Source organism: Psammomys obesus, unplaced genomic scaffold (genome assembly GCF_907164565.1).
Source record: "Psammomys obesus unplaced genomic scaffold, mPsaObe1.curated_primary_1811, whole genome shotgun sequence".
Classification (NCBI taxonomy): domain Eukaryota; kingdom Metazoa; phylum Chordata; class Mammalia; order Rodentia; family Muridae; genus Psammomys; species Psammomys obesus.
This window is the reverse complement of record NW_026590701.1, coordinates 3143313-3171128: the sequence shown is the minus strand read 5'-3', so window position 1 is coordinate 3171128 and position 27816 is coordinate 3143313. Positions and strand designations below refer to the sequence as shown.

The following is a 27816-nucleotide window of genomic DNA, read 5'->3' as shown; positions in this document are numbered from 1 at the left end:
TAGTTCATTTTAGAAATAATTTGACAGTTTTGTTGTATATTGCATGTGCTCACGTTGATGTTGTTTTATCCATAATCACCACAGTCAATCACCATGTCCTCTCCAAATCTTTTCTTATTTAGGAAAGCAGGTCTAAAGAGAACACAGAGTAGCCTATAAGGATAAAAATGTACAGCAGGCCAGCATTCTAGTGACATCTTAGTCAGCTGACAATTCTGTTCCAGGCACACTCTCATATAAATCCCTGGCTTCCCCCTGCTGTTGTGTGCGCCCTTGAGTTTTGAGAGGACACCAATGAAGGCTGTAGGGAATAGAGACAGGAAAGATGAAGCATGCGTTTGCATATCCCCTCACTACGTCTTAGACTCAGTTATGGCCGATTGCTACTGTGAGTAACTTTTAAGGCTTCTTCCTCTGTGTTTTTGCTTAGAAATTCTCATTAATTTCACACAAAGTCAAAGGAATTGTTTTCAATTTTCAGATAGTTTTTTTTTAGAATACTTTAAAATTTTTACTTGTGTGTGTATTTGTACACATGTGGGGGTCAGAAGAGGGTGTCAGATGTCCTGGAGCTGGAGTTAGAGGCCACTGTGAGCCACCTGGTTTGGGTGCTGGAAAATCAATTGGTCGTCTGGGAAAACAGCCTGGCCTCTCAGCAGCTCAGCCTTCTGACCAGCCCCTGACAGGTTTTTAAAGTTTGTGCTTGTGAAGAACTCTAGTAACATAAACATTATGCTGTAGAAATAGCTATTGTGTAGTTGTTAACACGCGGTTACAGAGTAGAGAACTGTAGCTTGTAGTTTTCCTTCAAAGTGATATCCATTACCATCACAACCACAATTTTACTTTTTAAACATAAATTTTGGTGTCTGAAAATGTCTCTCTTCTTATTGCCCCAAATTTGTTTTCATTAATTTAAAAATATTTTTGTTTTGTTTTTATTATTTTTAACCCCCTTTTTAAAAATGCATATTTTTATTTATATGTCTGTGTGTATGCCACATGTGTGGGTGTAACTGGAGGCCAGAAAAGGGCAGAAGTCATAGACTTGTAAGCTACGTGACGTGGGTGTCTGAACCTGAACCCAGGATCTCTGGATCAGCAAACAAGCACTCTTAGCCATTGAGCTGTTTCTCTGGCTCCCATTTTAACTCTTTATGATTTATGTAGGTAGGCATCATGCTACTTGGTATGATTTTTAATTTTTTTGTATTTAATTTAATCAAATTATAATTTTTCCTTTTTATGTGATTTGGTGATTCAGCCAAACTAAATTTTTACTATCGCTATATTGTAAAATTCATTCATAAGACTATTTTGTTTGTATGTTTCTAGGTTTTTGACCAGTATCTCAATTTTATTACATTGGAAGATGACATGTTTGTATTATGTAATCAAAATAAGGAGCTTGTTTCATATCGTGGTATGTAAAAACACAAAGTTTACTAGTCATTGTAATATTTGACAAAATGAATGGTGTAGTGGGAGAAAACAGTGACTCCAGATTTGTTTACAACAAGGCAAGGCACAGATTAAATATGTATACTTTCAGTAGGCATAGTAAATTTATTTTGTAATTCAGTTAAGTACCAGTTCTCTGGTCTGCTGGCGATCCCCAGAGCAGCGTGCACACATGATGCACTCATGCTAAGTAAGACAGTATTTCCACGCAGGACAAAGTTAATTATCTAGTACTTCGGTCAAAAGTAACATACTTTACTTGTCTGTACTTTTCTGGTCCAGGTTGTGAGCTTGTGAGAAAAGATGACATTCTTTTTGCTTCATTGAGATCTCTAATATATTTTCTTATTGAAATTAATGAAAACATCTAAAAGAGTATATGTATTTTGTTTTGGAGACAAGGGTAGCCGAAGATGACCTCAGACCTTGGGCTCCTCCTGTCTCAGCCTTTCAAAAGCTTACTGATATCTACTCCAGCATCCCTGGGCTTATGTGTGAGATTTTTGTTGGCAGTTGTTATTCACAGAAGTCTATTTGCAGTTTGTTGATTTTCAGACTAATTACTACCTATCCTTGTGTTTGAAACCTAGCTACCCAGAAGCCTTTAAATTAAACTCAGATATTTTATTTGTAAATCTGATAAAAATTAAAACAAGTATTTTAATTTTTTTCTTGGCCAGTTAAGTTGAGCAGACGAGTTTCTTGTCAGTACATCTGAGTTAGAAAACTTTGCTGTTATGTCCCATCAAGCGCTTACCATTGCATTTATACATTTGCTACATCATGTTTCTTTTAAAAGCAATGCAGCCAGTCGAGGCAATTTATAAGCCTATTAAACAAAACTGCTAAATGTTAAGTAATTAAAAATAACAATAAATATGAAGTTTCTTAAACATTCAAATACAGTGAGTGACACTTCGCGTAGAATTTTCATTCTCGTCTTTTTACTTCTATATTTGAATGTATTGATGACATATTTACCCAATAAAGTAAGCACATGTCTTGTCGGTCAAATGGCGGTCATTTGACAGAAGGAAGCTTGATGTTACCAGTCGGGTTGGCATTCCTGATGGACAGTTTGCAGTTGCTATGGCTGTTTCCTGTTGATAGACGTGGAGCTGGAGTTGAGACCCAAGGAATTCTGAGAGATTTTACTCATGCCAGATGATTGACAGAACCAGAGCTAATGTTCATCAAAGTATTTTCCATGCTGTCGCTCTGGCTAGCTGACAGTCAGCACATCTTACTGGCTGCATGTTTCCTTGGATTTTGTACTGCCTGGTGAAATTAGTATTTCTATCTTTCAGCTTAGATACACTTTCCTTAGGTACTTTGATATGTCCAGTAAGTTTCTGCTTTCCTCCTATGTTGATCACGTTATATGTTTGTTTTATAATTCAGGTTGGTATCTATATATTGTTATATATGTTCAAGAAGTTTCATAAAGATGTAAATTTTGAGTGCTTGGTTTTTCCTCTTTATTTCAGCCATTAATAGGCCAGATATCACAGACACAGAAATGGAAACTGTTATGGACACTATTGTTGATAGCCTCTTCTGCTTTTTTGTTACATTAGGTAAGTTTAAATCTGTCTGTTCCTTCAACTAATTACCTAACTCATTTTGAGATACCACATATGTAATTTTCTTTTTTTTTTTTAAAGGCAGAGTCTCACTATGTAATTCTGACTGTCCTGAAACTCACTGTGTAGACCAGGCTGGCCTTGAACCCGTAGAGATTAGCCTACTTCTGCCTCCTAAGTGCTAAGATTAAAGGTGTCTACCACTACATATGTCTATAATATTGTTGTAATGTGTTTGAATGTAGAGAGCTTCTCCAAAGTTGAGATAAAGCGTGCATTCTATAATATAAAATAAAGTGCTTCTAATAACAGCATAGGGCTATTCCCTGTGAGTTAGCATTCAGATTTGTTTTGCCCTTGAGCTGAGTTCTCATAAGCGCAGACTGGTCTTCCTAAGTAGCCTTCACTAGCCTCCCAAGTCCTGAGATTACAGACAAACATCACTACCCAAATCAGTGGACCCTTTCAGTTAACCCCTTAGATCTCATTGGTAATTGCCTCTTATTGTACTGGCTAAGTGGTTTGTTGATGGTTCTCACCTACTATTGACTATTTTATAGTTGTCTTTAGCGTCCATCATAAAAGCCTTTAATCACACTTCTGTTTAAAGGTCTGTGCATAATAGATTTTAAGGCAAATGCAAAAGTTTCCAGAGAACACAGAACTTAATGTAAAGTGGTGTAAAATGCATTGTGTCTTAAAGTTTAACGAGTCCCTGAATCATCTACATTTACTTTGGCTACATTGTATTTACTGTCTAATATAAGATTTTATACTTTACTAATATATCTTTGCAGAAAATTAATTGCAATTTTGATTTTATACATACCTAAAACCTATTTAAATGACCCCTCATACATTTACAAACTCTCTTTCACAAGTGGAAATAAAAGAAGAGAAACCATTTGAAGTGTATATAGGGCTTAGACAGATGTATGAGAAGAATTTGTGCAAATATTTGAGTTCCTCCCTTTCAGAGATCCCTTCCCCCAGTTGATATCTTAGGTTGAAACACAGGTCTTTGGTTTTTGACCCGGTAAGTCCCATTATTTTCTGTTTATTATTTATTTCTCTATGGCCATATATCCCCATTTTTTCCCCTCTATCTAGTTTTTCGTGTGTTCTCACTACCCTACAGTAAATTCAGGTGTTGGTTGGTTGACGAGTAGTTTTGCAGTGTCCAGCCCTGGCCTGTGCTAGGTAAGCAGTGGACCTGCAGAGCTGCATCTCCACTGTCCTAACTCGTAAGAAAGCTGCAGGTGTATAAGCTGTGTCATAAACAGGCATGTCACATCTGCCTTTCTGTCTGCCATCCTCTGTACTCTCTAGCCTTCTGCCTGTGGATGTGGTCGTGGCCTGCCTGAGGCTTGTTCTTGTTACTACCAGTAGACAGTAGATTGGAACAAAGATGAACAGAAAATACTTTTCAGGACAGGCTCACTAATGTCCGATTTTTGCTTCACACACACACACACACACACACACACACACACACACACACAGTAGGTAGGGAACCGTTGACGGATGTCATCAGTTTGTTGCCGCCGCTGTTTGCTTGTTTGTTTTCAGAGCCAGGGTCTTCCTGTGTCACCTGAGCTCATCTTGAGTCTCCCTCGTCTCGCCGTGCCTTCTAGTGGTGCTGCAGCCTTCTTGCCCAAGTGGAGATCTAAATCTCTGTATTTTCCCTTTTGCTATTTTTGGTTGGGGGTGATTCTTTTGAGGCACAGGATGTCTTGTAATCCAGGCTAGCTGGTCTTGAATTCTTGAATTTCTTACCTCAACTTTCCGAGGGCTGAGATTACAGGTGTGAGCCACCACACCCAGAATTTACACATTTCAAGTATTTGAAACTTTTATGAAAGTGTGCATAATGTAGGTAATTAGAGCACAGGAAGATCACAGAAAGCAGCCTTATTTGTTAACATGCTTAAAGTTTTTCTGTTTGAGCTTGTAGCCTTTGATTAGTCATTTACTGCTTCATAAAGAAAGATACCAGGTTCAGCGAGTTGATGTGATGGTGGGAAGGGTACTTCATATTAGTGAAGAATATGTTTGCTGTATCATTTAACTTGGTACTACAAAAGGATAACAGTCATTTACTGTTAAATTATTTTTTAAAGTAGTCCCAAACTGTTGTAGTCTCTAAGCTCTTTTTCTTTTATTTTGAACCAATTTAAATTAAGTTCTGTTACTAGGGGATACAGTCATCCTTTAAAGCTTTTAAGGAGGTTCAAATGCTAATTTAGTCCATCCACTGAAAATATTAGTCACATTGATCAGCGTCATATAAAAATGCCCCTCTTCTGGCTCTTTTTACTTCTTATGGAAATGTGAATTTATGAAACCTTGTTTTCACTCTTCAGATTTTTAAGTTTTTGTGTCTAACCTGAAATTGGATGCATCTTGACATCTGCTAATTTAAAGTATACATTTTAGTTAAGAGGCAAGCTCATTGCTGACATTTATCATTAAAATAGGTGCTGTTCCCATCATCCGATGCTCGAGAGGAACAGCAGCAGAAATGGTGGCCGTGGTGAGTTTTTGCCTCTGATGTGCGAATGGCTCTCTCACAAGTGCATCATTTGCCTCTGTCAAGGAATCTGCCTTCTAGTGCTGTATGCAGATACTGGCTTTCCTTGGGGTAATTACCCCAAAATGAAAGGCTGTCTCTATGCATATCTCTGCACTAGAGTAAAATTGCTGATTCTGTGTGCTTGTCCTAGTCCTCACTGCACTTTGTGACTTGCGCTTTTACATGTTTTACACTTAACTTCCCCCTAAAATAGGCTGTATTCAACTTTTTTGGCAAGTACTCATTAACAACAAACACATTTTTAGTATTGAAGTTGAATTAAAGAGAATTTCCTTTAAAGATTAAAAGGGGGATCAGGGAAACCAAATAATTGCTCTTTGTGTGAGTGTGTGTGTGTGTGCATGTGTGTGCGTGCGTGCGTGCGTGCGTGTGCGTACGCGGCACACACATGTGGATGGCACAGAAAGACGGATACTTGTGGGCTCATTTGCCCAAAGAAGCCCCTGGTGGAAGCTGACCTTCTCGCATACTCCCATCTGTAATCTGGGCTTTCCGGACTGTACATGTCTTGCTTTCTTACCCCCATCCAGATCAGCCTTTCTTTACTTCATCATGTTTAAGAGGGTCGGTCGTATTGTAGAATGCTTATCTTCAGTCCAGTGATAACAGGATGAAGCACATTTATTTAAAAATTTATTTTCTTAAGTACAAACTATGATGGTATTGAAATAATTAAAACACTAGGTTTTGGAATTCCCACTTTGTAAAGAAAATCCAAGTTTCTTGATTATGTAACTAAAACATATTGCGTTCCCTACATAACGTTATAAGAAAGTACTCATAGTTCATCTAAAATTTTATTTTCAGAAACTTGATAAGAAACTTCGGGAGAATCTAAGAGATGCAAGAAACAGCCTTTTTACAGGTGATCCACTTGGAACTGGCCAGTTCAGGTAGGCATGTCTGTTAATGTACTCTAAAGAAAAGAAGAGTTTTTATGTTTTTCTTATGTAATAAAAATACTTTTGTCGTAAGGGAACTATTTCTTACTTTTTGGTCTGGCTTCAGAGTCAAGGTTTTGACTTAAATTGAAGCATAAATAGCTTCCATATAGAAATTATTTTGTTTTGGTAGAAATATCTCTGTATGTTTCTATCTCTAGAATGCTTTCTGATTACATGGCTTTCAAGGTTCAAAGCAATTTTCTTACAGCTAGCAGTAATCTTGATAATAAGATAAGTGAAAATTTCTATTGTTTTCATTTTCACATTTAAGATACTAATATCTTGCAAACTCTGTCATTTGGATAAGCAAGTAATACCAAAGGTACTGACTGCTCAATTTCTATTGGGTAGGAGTACTGAAACACTATGTATAATAGAGTACATTTTGATTTTTTTGTTTGTTAGTTTTTATTTTTTTGAGACAGGATTTCTTTGTGTAACCCTGGTTATCTTGGAACTGGTTCTGTAGACCAAGCTGGCCTCAAACTCAGAGATCTGCCTACCTCTGCCTTTCAGGTGCTAGGATTAAAGGCGTGTACTGCTACCGCCCAGCCTAAATTTTGAATTTTAAGAACAGTAAACATTATTGACATAAAGAAATACATCTCTGATATAAAGTGCAGATTTTTTTTGAAAAAACAGAAAGGGAATAGGTATTGTCTGATTCAGTGAAAACAGTAAACTCATACAAATTTATCCAAATGTTTGGTAGTTTCATATTCTAAAAATTACATGTTTTTTTCTACAAATATAAAAACAAATTCAAGAAAGTAGATATGTAGGGAGGGCCTCAAATCCTCTATTCATCGTAATATGAAAAATGATGCTTGCCATAGCAATAACTACTCAGTGGGCATTTTCTTTGACTATAGAAATTATTCTGTACATATTTGTATAAATCTCTTTCTGTAAAAAATCCTTTTAAGACTTAACATCTCACATTAAGCATTGGTTAATGATCATAATTGACTGTAGTGGAAATGTTTAGTGTTACACAGTTTTAATTGTAGCTGTTTATATTAAAATGACACACTGCAAAGTACTAGAAAGTTTTAAATGTATACATTGCTGTCAAGTTTATATAACATTCTGACATACATTTTCAGCTTCCAAAGGCCCTTATTAGTCCTTGTCGACAGAAACATCGATTTGGCAACGCCTTTACACCACACGTGGACATACCAAGCTCTGGTACATGATGTGCTGGTAAGAGAAGGAGTTTCACATTTCTTACTGCAATGTGAAAAGTTCAGTAGTTTCCTTAATTTTAAACTAACATAGTGGCTATAGACATAAAGAGGGATGATATTGAAAAATATTAATTAAAAAAATAGTGCTATGGATGCTGGAGAAGTTTGTAGTTCTAAATTTATGGTCTTTAAATAGAGGTCAATTAGTGGCATTGTTGACATCCTTCCCATCACAGGAAGGAAGCAATGAAGGAAAATAAGAACAGCAATTTTTTCATGCTAAGTAAGTAAAAATTAAAATTATAATTTCTCTCAGAACAAAACTAATTTCTCCCTTTTCTCTGGGATTCAGCTAAACTTCATCTAATGGTATAAAGAAGGCAGTATTTTCATGTTAGATGATGTTTTCTGAAGTAATTTTAACTGCATTCTTAAAAATTTGTATTTGTCTATATTCATACTCATCAGCTAAATGTTTATTGTATAATATACAGAAATAAAACCCCAACCTTCAAAGGCAGTGGAAAGGAAACATGCCTAAGTAAATTCTATCAAAACCCTAGTAAAATCACTGGAGTCCCCATTTTATAGTCAGAAAAACTGTGAGGCAAGAGCATTTTCCAAGTATAGTGGCTCGTTTTTATAGTCCCAATCCTCTGGAAACTGGCAGGAGGATAATCTTAAGGTTCAAGGCCTGCCTCAGCTATGTAGTTCAAAGACAGCCTGCACCACAGGTGAAAGCCTGTCTGAAAGAGAGTTCAAATAATGAGAATCCATATCATTGGCTCTAAAACAAGCATTTTAGTTGACCGACTTTTAACAGTCTTATTGCTTTAAAAACAAGATATTCTAAAGCATTTAATTAAATAAATCACATTTAGGATTATTGGTAGAAACTGTCAATTCTACATACATCAAGTCCTATGCCAACGACTCTGGGAAGAATGTAGAGGAAACACTTGTTAGCTTCCTCGCAATACAGAAGGCAAAAGGAACCAAAGACAGTCTCAGAAATAAGACGTGAAAGTGTATCTTGAGGCCAAGTTCGAGGTTGAATGAATGGACAGATATTTTGGACTCAGGCTTTAGCAAAAATAGACACAAGTATTCCTGTCTTCTTGAAACTGCATTCAGGAAAAAGAGACAGGCAATAAACAAAGGAAATAGGAAACATTATGAAGGTAGAAAGTACTCTAGAATAAGTGCTGATGAATAGGACTGAGATTTTAAAACCAGATAGACCTCACTTACACAGTGTCAGGTAACAATGATCCAAAGGGAGTAAAGTATAAATCATGCAGCCAAATGGGCACAGAGCATTTTAGGTGGAAAGGTTCAGGTGTGTTTGAAAATCACAGGGTATCCTCGTAGCCACAGTAAAATAGCACCGGAGTCAGGTAGAGGGAAATGAGGTTAAGGAGGACACAGGAAGCAATAAAATATAGATCATTGACTTAAGTCACACACCAATTTGAATAAAAGCCATTTAAACTGTCACAGCAGCTGTTTTGTTGGAGGTGAGAGAATTAGGAGTTCAAGGTCATCCTCAGCTACACAGTAAGTTCTAGGAAGGCTTTGGATACATGAGATGCAGTCTCAAAAAAACTAAGGAAGAAGGAAGAAAGACAAGTGAGAATGAATGGGGGAAGAGACAAGTTTAGGACCAAAATAGATTGAAATGAGTTTAAGACAGATTGCAAAGAGAAGAAGTTTAGTTTCAATTTTATTTTTCCTTATTAGAGAGTTGGGAAAGGGGAGGGATTGCTAGAAGGATATGTGAAATCCAGAAAATAAGAAAAACTACCACACCTTTGTGAACCAATGGGAGTGATTAAGAAAATATTTAATGGTGTAGGAGATAAGACTATCCAGCAGAGCAAATAGTAATATTGACCTTGACACTAGCATTTGGACCACTCTTTGTTGTGGGGCCTCTTGGGCGTTTGAAGATATTTAACATCATCCCTGGCCTTGAATCCTCAGAGTTTTTTCCCATCATACCAGGTGTATCCTGGGGAAAAGAGGTGGGAAGGAGTAATATTTGCCTCTGATTGAGAGCCACTGTTACTAACCAGTGAAGTGCATTTCAAGACTGGAGTGGGTTTAGGGAGGAGGCCAAGTAAGCCATTTTGGAGATAGCAAAGAAGACAGGACAATTCAGGACAGAGCTGTGTGAGGGTAAAAGAAAATTATCTCCTGCTGAAGGAAGTAGCCGTTTGGAGTGCAATTAGAGAACAAAAACCACATTTGTGTGCAGAGATATTCAATAGTTTTTCTTGATGTTGAGTTTCAGAGACTGTAACAGCAGAATTTCCAGGCATGGGTACAAATGGGAGATGAAATCTGAGCGAGCAAGGGGTAAAGAGACGTACAAAGTGGGCACATTGAGCATCGTGGTCGCTAGTCATACTTTATCAGTAGCTCCCAAACTGTGGTGAGTGACTAGGCTGTTAGCATCTCAGTAAAAGCATGCCATTTAGGGATCATCTCTCCTCTCCTGTTTGTGGTGGTGTTGAAGCTGTCTAAAGCACTGAGATATCTTGGGAGTCTTCCTTCCTTTTTTTTTTGCGTTTTTTGTTTTTGTTGTTTTGGGGTTTTTGTTTGTTTATTTGTTTCTTTGTTTTTCAAGACAGGGTTTTACTGTGTAGTCCTGACTGTCCTTGAACTCAGAGATCTGCCTGCCTCTGCTTAAAGGCATGTCCCACCATTGTCAGGCTGGGATTCTTTCCAGCTGTTAAATTTGGAACATTCTTGGGCTCCTTCCATTCTTGGCTCTCTTAGATGTAGGAAATTGAAATGCAAAACCCTGTAAGTATGAGAAGTAAGAAATAAATGCACATAATTTCATCAGAAAGACAGGAGCATGTAACTGAACAAGGCTAATCTGGGCCCTAGGGATGAAGTCAAGAGTAAGGCTGTATGCTCGTTAGACTCCTTATTTTCCACCCTGTCACCTACAACACACTCTGTGGTCACTACTGAATTAGTAAAAGCACACATGGGGGCTCCCACTCATAATCCTAGCTCTTACAGGCAGCCACAGAGGAGTGCATGGGTGGCCAGGTTATTTTTCCTTAAATTGTCTTCATATGAGAAAGTGTGCAGTCTTGTAGAGATTGGTTATAATAAAACACGTAAGATTTGGTGACTTATTTTTGCTGATTTTAATTGCAGCTCTTTAAATTTTTATGTGTTGTTTAGTTTTTTGAGACAAATTCTCACATTATAGCCTAGGTCAATGGGGAACTCAACACACAGCTGCCCTCCCCCATTGCCACAGCTTATAACTGTGCCACTGTTTGTTGATTCTTTTTTTAAGCTCAAGGATAGTTTTATTAGTTTAAAAGGAAAACCTCTGGGGAATGTGAGCTATACATTTTGAGAATGCCCAGAGAAGAATGGAGAAAAGGAGAGGAAGAAAGCCATGCCATGAGAGTTAAGCTGCCCTAACACCAGCCACATGGTGGGGAGCTCATTTGACAGCAAAAGTATCCTTGGGCTCCTGCTAGCATCCGAAGGGAGACAGAAAAGGGGCGGGGGGGAGTCAGAACTCAGAAAGACAAGGCAGACCCAACAGAACCCAGTGACGTCTTTACGGACCCTTATTTATTGATTTTTGTTTTGTTTTGTTTTGATTTTTTTTTTGTTTGTTTTGTTTTTTTAAGCTACTTGCTTTGGGATTTTCAGGTTTCTGAAGTCTTCATAATTAATACCCTTTGTCTCCACAAGATGGAGTAAAACTTCTAGTTAGAAAACAAAGTTGAAGTTTGGTGTTTATATCATTTGTTTGCCTAAAAAAAATCTAAACCATTGATAATTATTTATATAGTAGATCTTGGTAACATTGAGACAGCTTTCTTGTGTGTCCTTTTACATAATGGTACTAATTAACTTTTTTCCCTTTATATCCTAATTGCTTAGTGAAGGTTTTCTATCCCTGTTTTGAGACATGGTCTTCCTGTATAGCCCTGGCTGGCATTGAACTCATGGCAGTCCTTTTGCCTCAGTCTCCTAAAGAGCTGGGATTACAGGAATGAGCCATCATGCTCATCTCATTATAGCCTTTGGTTGTTGTTTTCTACGGCTGTTTTGTCTTCCCATTTACCATCATTGACCAAAGTTTGGTAGTTTTAAAGCAGTACTTTAGAAGCAATATGTTATCAGCTGCTAATGTAAATTTGGACTTTTCCAGTAGTCACGCTAAAAAGATAAAAAGAAACAGGTAATGAATTAATAATAAAATATTAGATAATAAATATATGATAAATAAATGACATTTATTTTAATAATATGTTTTATATGATCTAACAGTGCAAATTTTATCTTTCAATATACAGTTTATAACATTCGTATTTTATATTTTCTCTTTATATATGAAATTGTATAAATTCAGAGTGTTTTTATAATTAGGTTACATTTCAGTTCAGACTAACTGCATTCTAGGTATTTAACTGCCACTAATGACACTAGTACTGGGCAGTTCTTAATCAAATCTAATTAATTAAAATTATCAGATATTTTCATCTTGCCAGCAAGCATCTCCATGACTCACAGATCCTAGGGTTGTAAGGAACTCCCAGTAAGAGTGAGCAAGCTCTCCAGAGACATTGTCAACAAGGGCACCTTGTATTCTGAGCCAGAGTAAAACAGATTGTGCTTACCAGTGTAATCAACATTCAGATCCCAGTGGTTTAAATCCTGGGTATTTGTGCTCCTTGCCTCATCTGTTTGGCCGGGGAGCTCAGTTCACACTTACACAGAGATTCAGGATGATGACACCATCTCAGCCCATAGTTTCTATTACTATGGCAAGGAAAGCATTTGTGGATTACACTTCAGTTTAAGGCACATTTCAGACAAAAACAGAATCAAGATACAGGGTTGTGGGTCAGCGGTAGAATGTGCTTCCTAGAGTGAGTGAGACCTTGGGTTCACTTCCTAGTGCCACAGAGACAAAACAAATTCAAGGGGTGGATCCTCTCCTGGTTCCCTGTGGACACCACTCAGCTTCCCTTGGTTATGCGTAACTGCACCGTGTGCACCGGGGCGGTGGACGTCTCAGTGGGAGAGCACCGGCTGCACAAGCCCACAAGCCCGAGGACCTGAATTTGGATACCCAGCACCCACACAAAAGCCAGGCGTGGTTGCACGTGTTTGTAGCCCCAGTGCTCCCAGGTGGAGCCAGACGGCTGTGAAGGGCTTGGTCATAGTTTTCTGAAGACTGGCCTACTTTTCTGCGTTTGGCTGATTGTACAGTTTCACACATTTGTCTCACATCTGTCCTGTGTATTGTATTGCTGGGGCTCTTACAAAGCACTGTGGGTCCCATGCTTTCTGAGATAGAGGTTGCTTAGCAGTTGTGCACGACCGAGAGTTGTTGTTAGAGGCCTCAGCTCCCCAGGCCACGTGTTGACCCGCAGCTGCCGCCGGACACTGTCTTCTGTTAGGACTTGGTGTCTAAAACTTTCCTTATTGGAGATAGTTTTAGGGAAGACCTTTGAAGAGTTTGTTTTTCCAGATAATGCTTTAATTTTTCAAAAAAATCAGTGGAAGCTATTGTAGATGTTGCCGTTAGATTTAAAACCTGATATGTTCACCTGTTGATTTTATATGGAGGTCATCTCTTTTCTTTTTCACTGCCTTTGGAAAAAATGGCAAAACTCAGTCTTTCTTTAACTAATAAATCTTGTCTGAAGGAAATGATTATGATTTGCAGAAGAAGAGAGCTCTGGATCAAATCATCCCACTTTCTCATTTCCCACTGATGGTACTCCAGACCCAAGCTGCTCAACTTCTCAGATGAGCTGTGCTCCAGAAGAGTGGAGTTTTCAAGTTTATGTGTGGCGAGACAGGGCACTACATTTCTTCTGAGTGGGCAGGATGGGAGGCAGAGCCTTGGGAGTTGCAAGAGCTCTTGGGTGATACCTCGCATCCCTGTGTTGTGTTCATTTCTGTCATTACCCAGAAGTGTGTTTTCACTTCCTGAACTATATTCCTCTATCATTGTTTAAAATTGGGTGAGTTAAGGGTCAGTTAGTGTCCTTAGTATGAAAACTTTGGTTGTTGACGTTCCACTTTTGACTCCAAAGTACATCTATTCAATATAGCAGTTGTTCAATGATTACTATTAAAGCATTTGAAGTTAAAAAGGTTGACATTCTTGCCAAAATAAAATTTAGTTGTATTGTATGAGTATCCATCTTGGCTCTGAATAGTAGAGGTAATCCATCCTAAGTGATCTTGTTCACATTAGCTGTGTTTGGCTGAACAGGTAGGTTTAGCCTTATCTTGTGAAAGAACAAGATTGCTGAAGGCTTCTTTAGCACTTCCCTGTGGTTTATTTATATCTGGTAATTTGAGGCATCTTTGTCCAGTCTTTCAGCTTTGTCGGTGGAAACAGCTTAACTTCTATTGTGTTAAACCACTTGTGTTGTTTTTATTGGTGTCCAAATGTTGTTTCTTTTCCATGATTGAGTAGAGCACAAATTGTTCTAGTTTCCCAGTTTTTGAGATCAAAATTAACCTTTTTTATTTGCTTTGCTATTATGTAAACAGTGGGAATGTTCTTTCTGCCATTATGTTATTTCTCAGAACTCTTGGCATCTTTCATTCCTTGATCATTTTGTATTGAATATTCTTGTCAATACACAGTAATAATCTGTGCTCTCCTATTTTTAGAACAGCACTTTCCTAACAAGTTACTTTGTATTAGAATGAGCTGTGTCATCACCATGGAAACAGTACCTCACTAAAAATTTTCGCTAATAAGGCTTAGCTGTTTAAAAATGTTTCTCTTGTTTTCCTAAGTAACTTTTAAAAGCCAGACTTCTCACTGATACAACTCTCAGTGTCTATTCATTGTTTGACGTGCTTTCATAGTTGTGCTGTTTTTATTCTTGTATAGATGACTTTTGTGCAAAGTGAAGTTTAGATGTTAAAATGGGAAACTGGGAATTTAAACCAGTCACCAGTATTCTGGCACTGTGATGTAGAGTCTTTAGAAAATATATTAGAGGTTGATATGGAGCAGTTCTTCTGTTTTGTTTTATTCTGTTTTGTTTTCGCCACAGTTTCTCTCTATAGCCCTGGCTGTCCTGGAACTCCCAGCTTGAACTCACATAGACCTGCCTGCCTCTGCCTCCTGAGTGCTGGAATTACAGGCATGCACCACCACACCCAGCCAGCAGTTTATTCTTCCTTGTCATCTGGACATTTACTGTCACTCTCTAGGCTTCATCTATACTACAGAACCTTCTTCCAAGTAGCTGTGCTCTGTGCTGGAATTAGCACAGTGCTTGTGCACAGGACCTCTAAACTCAGACTGCCCAGGCCTTCACCTATTTCTGACACATTCTGTAGATCCTGAAGCACCAAAGTCAAGTCTTCGTGCTTTGCTTGTTTCTTCCTTGAAATGCAGGCTGTATTAATTTTCTGAAGGGTTATGGTAAGGATAAGTAACTGATACAAGAATCAGTCCCAAGAACAGTGCCTTCCACACACAAGCAAACTATTGCATGGTAATGGGCTTCGTGTAGCAGTAAGCAGGCTGCCTTGTTGATCCTCATTTGTTTGAGAGAAAATAGACACATTTCTTTCGTCTGGCAGTTTAGGCATCTTTATATTTCACACCTTTTTTTTTATAGCAGAAGGGAAGTGATGCTTCAGTAAGCTGTAGTAAAGCATCAGTTTGTCAGAGCGAGAAAGTGTTCCCTTAAGGATCCCAAGTCAACACTGATGACCTTGCTTTATCCAGAAGAGATTAGATTGTGCTCAGTCTGCTTAACTTGCTCAGACCTAAAAAACAATTGCCTGTACCTCAGAACCAAAATGACTGAATCAGTTACACCTGATCATGTTTCTTTCTTGCTCATCATTCTGTTCATCACCTTCAAATAGCCATGTTTTATCCCCTCTTCCCATCCTGCCCAAGGGAAGAATTAATTTGGCATGTGGTTTGAGGAGATGTAGTCCATCATGGCAGGAAGGTGACAGGATGGCTCCTGTCATAACCTCTGCTTGCTGTATCGTGTCCGTATTGAAGAAACAGAAGGAACTGGAGCGGTCACCCCGGGTGGACCCACTTCCTTCATTCAGTGTCATGACCTTAACCCCCAAATGTTTTGCAGCCTGACTGTGGCACTAGCATTCAAACTTGTGCACTTGTGAGGGGGGACAGAAAACCATGTTTTATCTCTTAACTCACCGTTCCTGAACAAAGCTGACCCTAAAATGTAAAAGAAGCCACAGGCATAGTGTGAAAAAGGGAAGAAAGGATAGAAGAGCTTGACTTAAGTTTTACTTGTTTTGTGTTTGTGTTTTGAAAAATAAAGGGAAAAAGAAAAACAAAACAAGCCTCGCATGAGTAAAATTAGCCCAACGCAGAGAATGGTGGCCACTGCTAGAGTGACCCATGTGAAAGGAGGCGCTGCTATTTTGTAGCTTTAACCTTTATTGGATTTTAACCTTTTAAACACATAATCATAGCCATTTAAAAACAGCCATAATCATAAAAACATAATAAAAAATGAGAGAATGCTCTGAAATGTCTTCGTAAATGACAGTACAAACGATGAACTTAAAATATGACTTCTTCTGTGTGTATTTGAAATTTGGTTACTTCAGAAACAATGAGAGCACATTCATGGATAGTAGAGGGTCGGAAGGGCACCTTCTAAATGTTAGTTTAGTCCGTATTGTGCTTGGGAGTACTGGCAAGGGCAGCAACACTTATTATTTTCCTTGTCTAGGAAAAGTTGTGACTCTTCAACTTAGAAAGTGGTTATTTTAAACAAGTTTACTGTTTCCTAGGATTTCCATTTAAACAGAGTAAACCTGGAAGAATCTACAGGAGTGGAAAATTCTCCAGCTGGTGCTAGACCAAAGAGGAAAAACAAGAAGTCTTACGATTTAACTCCAGTTGATAAATTTTGGCAGAAACATAAAGGAAGGTAAATGAGAAAACATCAGCAATTAAAACATTTAGGTCAGAGAGGACCTGAGACACAGCGCAAAGGTCACTGACACAGTAGTCAGGGTCACAGAGCGTCAGCTCTTGTGACATGAGTCGCAGATGAGTGGCAGTATTGCTCAGTCCTTCCGTCTCCTCTCACTTCACTAGTTGTTTAGAGACTCACTTCTCTTCAAGAGCTCTTCCTGTAGATTGCACAGGAGTCTTTCTGACCTCCACTATTGGCTCCATGGACCTGGCTTTCATTTGAGTGTATGATAGAAAAACTTTGGGGTTGTAGTTTTCCTTTTTGTTGTATGTTGTCCCTCCTATACACCCCATACTATATATCTGGGGAGGCAGAACCTAAGTCTAAAGTCCAGAGATTATCTAGTTGCCATTATGTTCAGAGAAATCATTCTAAACAAAGAAAATTTCTATTTCTTTAAGAAATAACCCAGTGCTTTTCATTGGTGGTCTTGGGAGCATTTTAAATGTGTTTGTAAAGATACAGGTCTGTCTCTACCCTTGATCTGGGTGCTTTGGGGCTCATCTTCCCAGGGTTTAAAGACAAGTAGAAGATAGCTGTAGTTTAATCTGTGGGAGTGGGAGTGGTTTGTACTTTATCTCTTTTTTTATTCTTAGAACTTAAGAAAAAAATTGAAAGAAAGCCATGTTTTTGTAACAAAGATTTGGCTTCTTAAGGAGAAAGCTGTTACTATCTTTTTCTGATATGGTAGTTTGAAATATGTTTAAAATATTTTAAATACTATTCTTTACCTTGGAATTCAGTATCTACATTTCCTTCTGTAATGGTGGTATACACAAAATTACATATTGTCAGAGAGGCACTGAGATTTTTACTTATGTTTGCTGTTTTCTATTTATATTATATATAAATTATATTCAAAGCTATATATTTTAAAAATAGTGTTGTATATATTCAAAATACACATGTAAAACATGAATTTTTACTATCATATACAATGCTAATCTTGTGCAATATTGTTTCAGCCCCTTCCCAGAAGTTGCAGAATCAGTCCAACAAGAACTAGAATCCTACAGAGCACAAGAAGATGAGGTCAAACGACTAAAAAGCATTATGGTAAGATCCTGTTTGCACCCCAAGAATAAAAGTATAGGAAGGACATCTGCAGAAGTTTAATAAAAAAAACTTCCTTCCAACTGGGCGTGGTGGTGCATATCCTTAATCCCTGTACTCAGGGAGGCAAGAGGATCTCTGTGAGTTCCAGGCCAGGCTGGTCTACAAAGTGAGTCCAGAACAGCCAAGGTTACATAGAGAAATCCTGTCTCGAAAAACAATCAAAAAACAAGAAACATTTACTTCCTTTTCCTTCATAAAAGTGTAAGACTATTTATTACTTGAATAACAACAAATTATTGTCAACTTAAAGTCATTTGTTTTTCACGAACTGTCTCACACTGTAGCTCCAACTCCTGGCAGTCCTGCCTAAGCCACCACAGCCAGCTTAGGTTTTGTTTTCAGAATAAGTCTAAATATTAAGAAGAAACTGTATCTTAAGGAATGGGATGTGATTTGAAATAATACAAGTAATATGATTGTTTTTAGAGATGTGTACCCCAGGACCGCTTGTTCTTCTGTGCTGTGGTTTCAGCCGTAAGACCTGTGCCACCTGCAGCAAATGCCTGGCCATTTCTTGAGTGATAGTGCCAGCTGACCCTTTACTTACTCTCCTGCTAAACTGGTAGCTACTATCCTTCTGTAGCTGACAAAAATGTGTGTGCTTACCTCCAGAGGATGCTGTGTATGCTGGGTGACCCAGTTGATTATTGCTTGCCAGTACTATTTGGGATGTGTTGACTTTTTTGCCAATTTTAAAGTTGTAAGAGCCTTTTCATCCCTTCACAGGGACTAGAAGGAGAGGATGAAGGAGCCATCAGCATGCTTTCTGATAACACTGCTAAGCTCACATCAGCTGTCAGGTGAGCCCAAGTATACCCCTTTGCAGCCTTTCTAATGAGGAGGTTCACTTTGGAAGTTAAAAAGCAGAGATAATTTTAATAAAAGGGAACAGTAGATATTAGCAAATGTGCCTCTGAATTTGAAAAGCTGAATGCTTTGAACACATTTAGGCAGATTTCTGCTCTCTCAGATACAGCAGAAATACAGCCCCTGTGAATAGTTTCAAATTTCCAATTTGAGTAATTTTACGAGAAGTATATTAGTGATAAAAGAGGGCCAGGCAGTCATCATTAATTTTGCTGTTGCTACCACTGTCTTCTTAATTCAGTTAAAGCAGGTTTTCAGTACTTTTAGAACTATAGGTAAAAGCATGTTTCCATTAATCTTACTTTATTCTAAACCTTTTAAACATTGGACACAGAATGTGAAACTATAGAAATCATGTGTTATCACCAGACTTTTGAGATAACCCTTCACCTGTATTAAGGTGATACATGTGATACGTGTTCAAGCTGGTTCAGCTGACAGGTTAATTCATCACTGATTCAGTCTTCTGAGTTCCTCATGAAGCACCAGGCATTGCTTCTTTAAAATTTTGTGGCTAATTTTCAGTTTTTTTCTAACTTTCAGTTCTTTGCCAGAACTCCTTGAGAAAAAAAGACTTATTGATCTCCATACAAATGTTGCCACTGCTGTGTTAGAACACATAAAGGTAAACGTGACCTTTCCCTCCACAACCCACAAGTGTCTATTCATTACCTCACTGAGTGTCTCAACGTTATTAGGTGTAATTACAGAACGCAGCAGTTCTGTGCTCATTTTCTGGAAATGAGGGAGCCTCAGAACCCAGGAAGAGCACTTCACCAATTAGTAGCTGAGGTGTGATATATCCATGCTGCAGTATCTCAATACTGTCTTCACATTTGCCATGTACCCAACTGAGGGTAATGCAGGTTTGGGGTTTGTTGGTGTTTGGTTACAGTGTAATTCAGACTGACCTCAAATTCACTATCCTCCTATCATTGACCAAAGCTCAGTTGTTCTAAGTCAGTGTTTTCTAACCATAATATAGTCTCAGCTGCCAGTGCGATGTTACAGTGTAGTGTGCGTAATCCTTTATGTCCAGATTATTAGTATTTCAACACATACTGTCTTTAGAACATGAAACATTTTTGTCCTCTTTTATGTGTGAGATCTGGTAAGTTCATTGTATATTTACAGTCCTGGCACATCTCAACGTAGTTGAGCCCCAAGATCATCCTGATATGCTACTGTCTAAAATACACCCTAATAACATCACTTATTTGTGTAACTTATTTCTGAAATTTTTGGATTTAGATGACTACTAATTTAAAGCACCTTACTTCCTCTCATAGTGATTTTTGAAGCAAATATATTGGAGCATATCAGTATCGCCTTCATAGTTCTTTTTCTTACAGTTACTGTGCATGAGTTTGCCTAATGAATTCTTCAGTATTCTGCTGCTATTAGTTCTCAAGGCATCCAATGTTAAGGCCAGTAGCCAGATGGCCAGACTTGAAAACTTGTTTTCTACTTAGTATGACCCAATTGAATTATTCTAAAGGATGAGTATATGTGCTGATTTACCTTGATTTGGGGATTTGTTTTTATTTTTGTTTTGTTTTATGTTTGAGAAGGGACTTAGACATTTTATTTGTTAATGATTTAAAAGCCAAAGCACTAGAAAAGAACTAATATATAGATAATGGACATTTTTGCAGTATGGAATTTCAGCCTGCATAATTTCTATTATTGGAACTCAGTATTTTAAACACGCATATAAAATGCAGTTGTGCGATCTGTCAGTGTTTCTGTTAGTGTCTTTACTTCCTTATGTTGCACCTCTGTTAAATGCAAAAAAAAAAAAAAAGCAAAAAACACAACAACAATAAAAACCCTAAAAACATAAAAACTGGACCTGTTCCACTGTTTACAGAGATCATTGTCTTCTGAAGAGAACGTACTGTATAAAGCCAGGTGAGATGATGCTATTTTAGGAGAAAAGAAAGCCTTTCTTATGAGGCTTTAAGTCCATACAGAAGATAGGAAGTTAGCCGCCCTACACTAGTAAAATACAGATCCTGCTGGACATCTAATTATGTAGTTTAAACTCTATGATATAGTCATACACTTCGGCTATTCATTTTTCTGTGTTTGTCAGAAACATTTTTTTTGTGTGTTTGGTCATCTTGTGAACGTAGACAGTTAAAACGGAATCCTGGGGGCTGGAGAGATGACTCAGTTAAGAGCACGTGTTGCTCTGGCGAAGGTTCCCAGCACCCCACGTGGTGTAGGCCACCGCCATCTGTAACTTCAGTTCCAGGCAGTCTGATGCCCTCCTGGATTCTGAGGGCACACAAGTGATACACAGAAAAACATGCCAGCAAAACACTCATATACATAAAATTTAAAAATGTTAAAAAATTCTGGTAAGTTTGTCAGTTGTTTATAGTCCTGTGAATGCTTTAACACCATTCCCTATTCAAAGTTTGTTAATTCTCAAATATTTTCTGACTTATGTGTTATATGTTATATATATAATATATTGTCTGATATATATGATATACAATTATATATAATAATTATATTAATTAATTAAATTATATAATAATTATATTAATTAAATTATATAATTAATTATATACATATGATTATTTATATACATATGTATATATGTGTGTGTATGTGTATATATATATGTATGTATATTATATATCTGTGAAAGTTAAGAAAATGCCAAGCTCCACTCCTGCTAATACACTAGGTTGCAAGACCCCAAGTAGCTAATTATTGTACCTATAGAATATTTTGGTTCATTTTTTTTTTTTTATGTATCTTTACAAATGTATCCTTCTACCACATATCTTTATGAATATACTTTTTAATAGTAGGTCAGACTAGAACTTTTGGTTTTAGAACATTTTGGTTAAAATAATTTACTTATTCAGTCATGTTTATTGAGTGGCTATATATTTGATTATGCTCTAAAAATGCAGTAATAAAAAAATTTCTTCTATAGCTTATGTTGCAGTTATAATAAAGATAGTGGGGAAAGATGTCAGAAGTGGTGTTAGAACAGCAAAGCACACAGGTGGGTGGTATTTGAGTTGAGTTCTGAATCACTGGAAGCAGTCAGCTAGTAGAGCTGTCAGAGGCAGCTATTCCAGGCAGGAGGAGGAGTAGGTATAAAAGCCTTAATACACAGTAGTGGGAGTGTTTGAGGACCCAGAAGACCACTGCCTCTAATCGACTGTGAAACCAAAAGGTAAGGATTTCATTATGATGGAGTCACATGATGCTTCAAATGGTGAGCATATTTAGCAAGAGGTGGAGAGTTCTGGAAGTAGAAAGCTGTCTGAGAAAAATGATGCCCTACAAAATACAGTTTGCATATGAAATTCCTTGTATTGTCATTTCACACTAATAATTTGGTACATTTCAGAATAGACTTATGTTGGTAGAAGATGACTGTGAAAAACAGTTTAATATGCTGTCATTCCTGACCTAAGTGACTCTACTTGAAAGGAAAATGAGGGCTGTTAGTTTTTTATAATTTGTCACTCGATGCACTAGAGTGATTTTTTATTTAAAAAAACTTGTGTGCAAGTAACCCCATCCGTCAACAACCAGGAAGTAGGAAAGTCCTGTGCTTTAGAAAGAAAACCATGAAAGCAGAAGGTTAAAATACAGATTATGGAAAATAAGCACTCAGCAATCCTCCTTTAATTTATTAGATCAAAGTGAACCACTGGGGCCACTCACACCCCCAAAGATGAGTAACCTTCATCAAGAATATCCCAGTCCTTAGCCAGCTAGCGCGTTTTCTAATGTTCCACCGGAACGTCAGTGACAGATGATGGCCACGGCTTCCAAGAGACCAGCTTCCTTGTGTCCTGCCTCAGAAAATGATGTAGGGGTATAGAAAGCAGCAATAATCTAAACATGTATGTTATATATACACACATGCATGCACACATGAAAATAAAACAGCAGCAAGGCCAATATTGACAGGGATCACTACACTGTCTCTTGTGTCAGGTTTGCTTTGCAGAAGAAGAGTGGTCATGTATCGGCTTCCTGGCCCCGCTTAGTTGTCCTAGTGCACAGCTTTAAATAGCTACAGATGAAGTACAGTTGTGTTGGATAAATCATGTTGTACAAGTTACCCTGATACAAAAACGTTCTGTTAGTATAGAAAAATTTAAATGTTTTTTTTCTGTCAAGAACCATCTTTTAATTTTGGCAATCTTCTTTATGTTCTTAATCAGTAAATACTAGTAAAAATGCACTTTTTCTGTAGAGTTTTCAAGCATTCTGTATGACAGGGCTAGGAATTACTGAAAGTATGAGCCGCTTGACGGATATTGCCTCACACAGTATCTACTCTTGAGTCTATTTCCATTAAGCTTGACTTTTGCTATTTCCCGTGTAAGTGGGGGGAGGTTAGGTAGTCTCTGCTTCATTTGACAGCGTAAGGTTCTCCACTTTCAGTCACTGTATATAACTTGCCTATACTTTTGGGCGCTGTTGACGATGGGTTTGGGCTACATAATGTTATTTTTTAGCCCTGTAGTTATTACGGCAGTATTATTTAACCAGCTATAATAAGAAGACACAGACACCTGTTACATTTTATAATTGCCTTATTTACCTTTGGGCTGGGCAGATACTTCACCTACACTGTCTCAGTAACTTCACCATCAGTCTCCCAGCCCCTATCCAATGCCATCCTCCTTGACCATCCTCAGCTGGGGTACCTTCCATCCATAATCTTATGAATACTTGCTTATATTTGGTGTTATTTCTATCCATGCCATTCTTGGAGGCCTTTCTCGTGCCTCAAGTGGTTTTGTCTGTCTCCCATGATTCTCTTGAAGCCCAGGAAGCTTAGCTATGCCTACCCCATTCTGCCCTGCCCAGGTTTTAGGCCTTTAATCAACCAATCAGGTCTAATGTGTTAGGCAGGTTTACACAACAAGGATAAGTGTACCAGGCAGTAACCAGATCGTGAAAGCCAGTCATTAGCATCAAAATACAAAATCAGGCCACCGCCCTCCCCCCCCAGTGCTCATTGTAGGTGTAGAGCTGCACATGCAAGGTCACCACTGTATTTTTAATATTCTTTTACATAGTAACATGAAGAAATAAGAGGGGAAAGTGTCAAAGGGTCAGACATTTTCAGAGAGTTTACAGATGCCATTATTAGCTGTAGCCCTACTGTTTATTGTCCTTTTATATGTCTTTGGTTTTGTTTTTATTTATGTATTTGTGTGTTTGTGCACATGCGTGATGGTTGTCAGGTCTCCTGGAACTGGAGTTTCAGGTAGTTGCAAGCTGTCAGGTGCAGGTGTTGGGAACTGAACGTGGGTCCTCTGCAAGAGTGGCAGACACTCTTAACTCTCTTTGGTTTTAATTATGAGCCTTCACTTATTTTAGAGTGGTTTTGAGCTTACATGGGAAAAAGAAAAGTTTGATCTTGCCTAGTACATGTGAAGCCAAAGTTGCAGTCAGCACCATGAGGTAGGATTAGATTGAAAAGTGAAACAGTTTCTATATACCCTTTCAATCACACTAATTTCTCTTGTTATTAATATTTTGTATTAGCGTGTCATGTTTGTTATAGTTTGCTAAGTCAGTATCACTATCAAATGTATTATTATTAGCTGAATTCCTTTTATATTATGTGTTCTTTAAGTTTTGATAAATGTATGATGGCATATGTCTACTATTGCAGTATGACATAGGATAGTCTCAGGGTTCTTAACATTACTGTGTTCTGCTGTTCCTCTTTCCTTCTCCCTGTACCTTTGTCTCTACCTGGAGACCTGGCAACCATTGATCATTGTACTGTTCCGGTAGTACTGTATTTTCTAAAACACTATGTCAAAATCATATGGTATGCAGCCTTTTCAGATTTGATTCTTTCACTTAACATGCATTTAGGATTCCTCTCATCTTTTCAGGGCTTTTTGCCCCTTTGTTTTATTTCTGAATAGTATTCTGTTGTGTGGCACCATCCATTCCCTGTAGCAATCAGTGAAAGTTGTTCTCTATATCCCTCTCGGTGTCTGGCATTGTTGTGTCCTGGATTTGGCCACGGTAACAGGTACGTACTGTTACTCGTCATTTTAGTGTATTGATGATACATGATACCTCTTTTCATATGCTACTTTTCTAGGAAGGTGTCATGCATGGATCATGCCTTCGGTAGGATAGCAAAAATCTCATTACTGTACCCAAGACTAGCTAGATTTTCTATAATAGGACTTTTCTCCTATCTTCTAGCTGTTTTGTAATTTATTATACATATGGTGCCCTTCAGTCTGTGTTTAGATTTAAGTGTGGCTGTTTACTTGTCCTAAACCATTTATTGAAAAGACTGTCTTAGTTGTATTGATTTTTCTCAGAATTTAGTTAACTGTGTTTCTGTGGGTTTATTGTGGGAATCTACCTTCTCATAACGATCTGTCAGTCAATGATTTCATCAATACTACACTGTAATGACTGTGGTAGCCTCTCCATAAGTCTTAGAGTAAAGTACCATTCTTCCAAACTTAATCTTCCTTCATCCCTGGACTGTCGTACATCACTTGCCACTCCATATTGTTCCTAGAATTGTCTTGTTGATATCTACAGGGTAATTGAGGTTTATATTGGGATTCTTTTAAGTCTGCAGGTCAAATTGGGAAGGACTGGCAACCTGGCAGTATTAGATGTTTTCTCTGTGATCTTTTCTTGGAGTTTTTAATGCTAATATAATTGGAACAGTTTTACTTTATGATTTCATGCTAATATGTCAGAAGGGCATCATATTTTTGCATATTACCTTATACCCTTCAATTTTGCCATTATTTGCTTATTAATTCCAAGACTTCTTTGATGTTACCTTTTGGGGCACTCTTGTCCTCTGAGCAGTAAGTTTCTTTCCTCCTACTCATTCAGTCCATCTTTTATCGCCACCCTTAATTTACTGTGCTGACCTGGCTCTTCCAGGCAATAGCAATGATAAACATTCTTTCCTTCTCTGGCATTGGCATCCTGTTTTCCAGAAGAGATTACAGAAAGTTGGTATTGGCTTTTTGGTACATTTTTTCTTGTTGTTGTTGTTGGGTTGTTTGTTTGTTTTAGGTTTTGTTTTTCTTTTATAAATGTTTGGTAGAATTCACTAATATAATTTTCAGAGTCTGGTGGTTTCAGTTTTTGAAGGCAATTAATTATTCACTATATTTAAAAAAAAAAACAGAAATAGACATATTAATAGTATTCTTTCTCCTAAAGTGAGTTTTGATAGATTGTATCTTTCAAGGAATTGATTTTATATGTGTTATCAAATCATCAAGTTTGTGGTTGCACTGTTGTTGTAAATACATTTTTATCTTCTTAATGTTATTGATCCCTTGTAATGACCTTTCCTTTGTTTCTGATTTTAGTAGCTTTTTGGGTTTCTCATATGTGACTACAAATACATAAGTTTAATTGGTCTTTGTAAGAGTTAGCTTTTGGTTCCTATGATTTTTGTCTTCGTTTCTTGATTGTTTGGGGGTTTTTTTTGTTTATTTTTTACCCAGTTCTTCTGCTTGCTTTCAGTGTGATTTTTCTTTTCTTTTTCTAGGTGTATCATTTAAGTATTCACATTATTTTAATATATTTAAACAGTTTCGGAAAGATTTAGCAGTTTACAAGTGCCATATATTTTCATAAAAATATTAATAATATCATTAAATTGTAATTGTACTAATATTTAAATTTTAAATACTTATTCGTAAGATCATTCTTATGTACATTAAATTTTCACTACAGTTTCTTGTAGGAAGGATTAAATAGTTGAAGTAGAAGTCAGTATATTGAATAAATTTCTATGTTGAAGTCATCATATTTTGAAACAGATTGAGAACAACCTCCACAAATAGCACATCATCCTGAAGAGTTTAGAAGCTCAGATAGGTGCTGGGGAAGATGGCTCAGAGGGAAAAGCACATGCAAGCCTGAGAGCTTGACATCAAGTCCTCATAACCCACTTAAAGCCAGATACAGTTCATGCACCCGTGACCTCAGTGCATGCATGGCAGGTGGAGACAAGGGAGCACTCAGAAGTTCACAGGTCAGCTCTCCTAGTGTGTGCAGCCGCCATTAACAAAAGGAGGACCTGTCTCAGGGTGGGAGGTGAGGACCACACCGGAGGTTGTCTGACCTTCGTGCACACGAGGCACATCCACGCACCTGCAACTTTCACCCGTAACTGTGGCATGCATACTCAAAAATGGAACTCAGAATAGTTTCTAAGTGCTTATGGTTTGCATATATGTCTGGAAAAAGTAGAGGGTGATGTTTAGAGAAAATTCCTATCAGAACAGTTTTCTAAACCTTTTAAGAAAAGCACTACTTTATGTCACATTGGCCAGCATGGGGATTGCATACCTTTAAATCTCAGCACTAGAGAGGCTGAGACAGGTTGACTTCAGTGAGCTTGAAGCCAGCCTTGTCTACATTGCCTGTTCTAGTCCATCCAAAACTACATATACACAGTGAAACTCTACCTGTGTGTGTGATATGTGTATAATATATATGATTATACATATATATTATATTGTGTCTTAATCTAGAGGAAATTGTGTAATATAAGAATGCAGTATTTAGGCACAGTGGCACACGCCTGTAGTCCCAGCACTCGGGGAGGCAGAGGCAGACAGATCTCTTTGAGTTCAAGGCCAGCCTGCTCTACAAAGTGAGTCCAGGACAGCCAAGACTACACAGAGAAACCCTGTCTCAAAAACCAGAAAAAAAAAAAGTGTAGTATTTATGGATTTCATGTGGCTGTTTGTGAGCTACATGGCCAGCTTTATTGGTCAGGGATATGACAGTAAAGTGAAATTTAATGAGAGCAGTTCTGTGATTTATTAAGGTAGTATAGTCTAAATTTATAAGGATTTGCAGTATTTAAGGTAGAAAGATTGCTTGTTCTTTAAGCAGTAATGGCAGATTTTCATTAGGGCCCTTAATAGAAGTTAGGTAACCAAAGTTGAAGTAACACATTCTTATTTGGGCTTGACTTTCTAGAAATGCATTGTCTTACTTTAGAAAACTGTGTGTGTGTGTGTGTGTGTGTGTGTGTGTGTGTGTGTGTGTGTGTGT

The 27816-nt window shown here is 37.7% G+C and overlaps 1 protein-coding gene across 2 annotated transcripts in view; it reads left to right on the top strand.

Annotated features, from left to right (window-relative positions):
• Scfd1 (sec1 family domain containing 1) overlaps positions 1-27816 on the top strand; it is a 76035-nt gene that overhangs the window by 17625 nt on the left and 30594 nt on the right. For both annotated transcript variants that reach the window (XM_055608572.1, XM_055608573.1), the window contains 9 exons: positions 1336-1423; positions 2949-3038; positions 5522-5577; positions 6445-6530; positions 7688-7787; positions 16580-16719; positions 17733-17823; positions 18610-18683; positions 19294-19375. In XM_055608572.1, coding sequence (XP_055464547.1) covers positions 1336-1423; positions 2949-3038; positions 5522-5577; positions 6445-6530; positions 7688-7787; positions 16580-16719; positions 17733-17823; positions 18610-18683; positions 19294-19375 — 807 coding nt within the window. The remainder of the gene's footprint in view (positions 1-1335; positions 1424-2948; positions 3039-5521; positions 5578-6444; positions 6531-7687; positions 7788-16579; positions 16720-17732; positions 17824-18609; positions 18684-19293; positions 19376-27816) is intronic.